This window comes from Miscanthus floridulus, chromosome 17 (assembly GCF_019320115.1).
Source record: "Miscanthus floridulus cultivar M001 chromosome 17, ASM1932011v1, whole genome shotgun sequence".
Lineage (NCBI taxonomy): Eukaryota > Viridiplantae > Streptophyta > Magnoliopsida > Poales > Poaceae > Miscanthus > Miscanthus floridulus.
The window spans coordinates 31987026-31991408 of record NC_089596.1 but is presented as its reverse complement, the minus strand read 5'-3'; the positions used below and the strand labels follow the sequence as shown (position 1 = coordinate 31991408).

Genomic DNA, 4383 nt, shown 5'->3' with positions numbered 1-4383 from the left:
GCCGCGCCACCAGACACTAACAGTTGTTGAACATTATTAGTTTGATGATCTCCCCAGAGTCGTGTACCTGGTCACTGGAACTAATAAAATGCAGCATACTTGTTCAATTATATATATACTAGTACTTCCCACACTACGACGACTAAGACTAGTTAACACAAATTCATATATACTCATCAGTTGTCCTCCTCTCCTTTAATTTCTAGGTAGCTGAACTCTGTGCCATGACACGAGCAATCCGGTAGCTTGTAAACGCATGCATTCATGCACAAGCATCATGCCGTGAATGCACTAGTTACTTCCGCACCATCTTCCCTCGGTTCGTGCATCTCGGTGCACACGAAGGCGTGCGGTACGGTGGTCCTTGGCATGGCGGCGCCGAGCAAGGGAGCCACCAGGAAGAGCCTGATTTCAAGAACCCTGGAGCAGTGCAAGTCTGGGCTGAGCCGGATCGGCACTGCCGGACGGGCGCGGTCGACGTCGCCGGCGGTCGCCGGGTGCTTCCCGGTGTACGTGGGTCCCGAGCGGGTGCGCTTCGTGGTGCGCGCGGAGTACGCCTCCCACACGCTCTTCCGCCGCCTCCTTGACGACGCCGAGCGCGAGTACGGGCACGCGGCACGGGGCCCGCTAGCGCTGCCGTGCGACGTCGACGCGTTCCTCGACGTCCCGTGGCACATGGAGCACGGCGATGGCGGTGGAGACGAAGATGAGGTCCGCACGGCCGTGTCGTCGTCGCCAATCTGCGGCTTGCGGAGCTTCAGCAAGAACCGCGCCGCGGGATACAGGATGATGAACCCAAGGTCTTCCCCGGTGGTTGCTAGGATCGGTGAGCACAGAGAAACTCTGCATGCGCGAAGTCGATCATACAGTTAGGTATGTTCCGATGCATGGTCTTGTATGAGCTAATCATCGTGTATATAACTGTATATATTGATGATCATATGGCTTTGTGTCTTGGAACAATTACCAGGCTTTAAATTAATAGTTTTCATAAAAAACGAGATCTTTTGTTCTGGAGAGAAAAAAAAAGTATGACAATTGACAAACATAATAATACTCGCAATTCTATGGCTGTAAAATGGGTTAATACCCATTTCCATTACTGAATAACGAAAATACAACAAGAGTTTAAGACGTTCTAGAACGACTACGCAGAGCCAACGAGAATTGCAGACAGAAAAGCAAACAGTTTAACTACTACCAGACACCCAAGCTAGAACTACACTCAGCTCGCGACCAACTAACACCCACAAAAGGCCAAACAGCAGTACGATCATTCTTCCTGACTTCAGATAGAAAGGGCTGGATCAGCGTCACCATCTTTCCCAGCGTCCGGGATGAAGTTAGTCCTCACAGCAGCATCTTGCGGCTTTGACAGTAGTTTGATTGCAATCTTAAGCATGGCATTGACACCTTCAATCAGCATCTTCTTCTCATCTTCAGAAAATAGACCTGCCCAAGAGCACATGAGAGCACACACATGACAAATTATCTCAAGGGGGCTCTTGAGCACTTTTCGCCTTCAAAGCAAATCTTGTTCCTATTCTTCCAGATAGCCCACCAGATAGCAGCAAACCCAACTCTAAAGAACTTTTTACCATTTGGTATCCACTTTTTACACCAACTCCAGCATTGTTCAGGTGAGGCAGGAATATCATTATCACCCAAACAGATAGCAAAAGTTGCCCAGATTACTTTGGCATTAGCACGGCAAAAACAACAGATGATGCATACATTCATCCCTGGTCACAAAAACAACAAGTGGGACTACCTTTCCCTGGTCACAAGCTGTCTTTAGTTAAAATAGCATTGTTATGCACTAGCCACAAATATTTTAATCTTGGCAGGGTTCTTGCCCTTCCATATATTTTTAAACAAGGGCCCATTCTCATTAGTGGTCATTGCCTTGCAGACAGATTGCACAGAGTAAGAGCCTTTATTTCAAAATTTCCATTTAACAAAATCTTCACCATGTTTAAAATGACATTGAGAAACATCAGCAAGGACTTCATCCCAGTCAGATTTCAGATTATCAACTAACCATCTAGTGAAAGATAACTGTAGTTGTCCAAAAATAGTGAAACAAAATTTGTTAGGTTCACAAAAATGCTATCTATCTGTTGGTGTCGTAAGTTTATAGTTAGCTGTGATAATGATAGGTTCATAAATTCAATTTAGAAAGCTTAGTATTATTTAGCTTAATATTGGTAGGAATTTTTGTGGCAAATTGATGATAGCTTTAGCCATGAATTTTTTACAGTAGGTTCACTAGATTATTATGTACACACTGTAAATTTTGTAGCCCTATAGTATGTTGATAAATAGAGTAGCTAGTACCCCTTGTTTTATCATATATAGAGTAAATCCGTATTAATAGTAGGAATACCTTTAGTTGCTAGGATAACATATGTCATGCTTCATATTTGTTAGGGGTAACAGTAGGTAACTTAGCACCTTAGTCAGTAGAACTAGCTTAGTAGCTTGATAGATGTATTTTTATTTTAAGAGTTGTTGTTACCGTATTACTAAGTGTTGCATCATCATTTCATACATGTAGATCACAAGTTGGTAGAGTTCATGCCTGCGGACAAACAGGACTACGAGGAGATTATCGAGGAGTACGAGGAGGAGGTTCTCGTACAGGAGGGAGCCCTGGAGCCGTTCATTGCTGACTTTGTCGACCCACCGCCTGCCCATGGCAAGCCCCAATGCATAACCCCTATTTTTGAATGATTATTGAATATATATATATATATATGATGTGCATTTACATTACAAGCATTTTATGAAAACTACATGCATAGATATACTTACCTATGAGTCCTACTAGTATAGGTCGAGTAGCTGCTATGCTCAGGTAGCATGAGTAACGTGCCGTTACTCACAATAGGTGAAAATTATGATCACTTATGATAAAATGGTGGAAAGGAAAATGGAGACCGGGCAGGGATATGGTTTGGGTATTGGTGGGTGTAAGAGGTTGTGTCCTGCGGCCAACAGGGCATAGCTTGGTTACACTTTTTCCCTGTCAGTGTCTGTTAAGGACCGGCCATTGCATAGGTTTCTAGGCAAGTCACAGATTTATTATCCTGAGCGCATACTTGGGTATGGGCACAGTGAAGACTTGTTGCTCTCTTGTCGTGGGTTCTAGCTCTTTCCAGACTGACTGATCGGATGCGGGGATGGTGGAGGTCCTTGGACCGCACTAAGTTCGGGACTTAGGAGCGGGGGCTTGGAGTCCAAGTTTGGATGGGGACCTGGACCCTGTGACAGGAGGGTGATGGGTTGGTCCTGCTTGTGCCTAGGGTACAAGCGGGATGTGTGTTTTCGGGGTACCCAGCTGGGGGCATTGATTCGTGAATCGCCGGGCAATCCGGTATGGCTTGTCTATGGTCCAACACCGTAGTAAGAACTAAAAAATGAAAGGTGTTGAAATGGAAATGATTGCTCAACTCTTGCTTGAAAGTAGAACAAGTGCTTACTTAGAATGGCTAGATAATGAATTAATCATGGCTGATAATAATAGCATAAATAAGGACTCACTATTAGTATTGCTTTCTGCAAAAAGAAAACCAGCAAACCATAAAGCTTATCATATTCCTTGGAGTCGGGAAATTATTCCCACTAGTCAGATAAGTCTTATGAGTACATTGTGTACTCAGGGTTTATTTACCCCTGTTGCAAGTTCAAATTTAGGAGTACCATTGTGTGAAGGATTCTTCTGGTGGGCATAGACGGATCCTTGTTCTTTATCGATAGATGTTTATTATCATTCCGTTGTTTCATATTTTGCACTCTGAATTTGGTAATGTAATAATGAATTTCTAAGAACTCTAGATGTATGAAATGGATTAAGTTTTGTAACTCGTTCTCATTATTGGATCCTTGGGAAAAAATGTGGACTATTCGGGCTCTCCCTTAGGGTGTGCCCAATGGGACTCGCCCGCTGTAGCTCGCTTTCGGGGTGCTTAGTGTTCGGTGGAAGACGAGCGCCTCTGTAAGTGTGTTATTTCGGGCGGTTCTGCCACAGTTGGTACCAGAGCCAATAATGAGTTTACAGTTCCATCACTCTTTTCTAAAACTTAAAAATTTGACCAACAAATGTTTTGCGAAAAGTAGGATGCGATAAAATTATCTAAATAAGTATAAGCCCTAGCAATATGGTCTATCTAGGATAGCGGCACTGGTTTTATCTAATCAGTTTTTTTGCAGGTACACTAACTTACATTGCGTAAGAAATCGCTTATCATACGGAAAGTGAATGTGCGATGTGCCGAAATTTTGCGAATGCCGCTATATTCTGGCTTGAGTGAGCGTATAGGCCGATGCATGCATCATGATATGGGAATCTTGCTAAAACTAAACCCCCCTACATGTATAATT

At 43.7% G+C, this 4383-nt stretch overlaps 1 protein-coding gene across 1 annotated transcript; it reads left to right on the top strand.

The window, feature by feature from the left end:
- The first annotated feature begins 369 nt into the window (after positions 1-369).
- LOC136515501 (auxin-responsive protein SAUR65-like) lies at positions 370-2733 on the top strand. The gene is made up of 2 exons (XM_066509072.1): positions 370-826; positions 2558-2733. The coding sequence occupies exons 1-2, from the start codon at positions 370-372 to the stop codon at positions 2731-2733; spliced, it is 633 nt and encodes a 210-aa protein (XP_066365169.1).
- The last annotated feature ends 1650 nt before the right edge of the window (positions 2734-4383 follow it).

What these genes read in the sequence shown, in the direction of transcription:
- LOC136515501 (XM_066509072.1), top strand. Translation starts at nt 370, where the DNA reads ATGGCGGCGCCGAGCAAGGGAGCCACCAGGAAGAGCCTGATTTCAAGA. An exon ending in CCCGGTGGTTGCTAGGATCG is followed by an intron (nt 827 to 2,557) that starts GTGAGCACAGAG and finishes TCATACATGTAG; the next exon opens with ATCACAAGTTGGTAGAGTTC.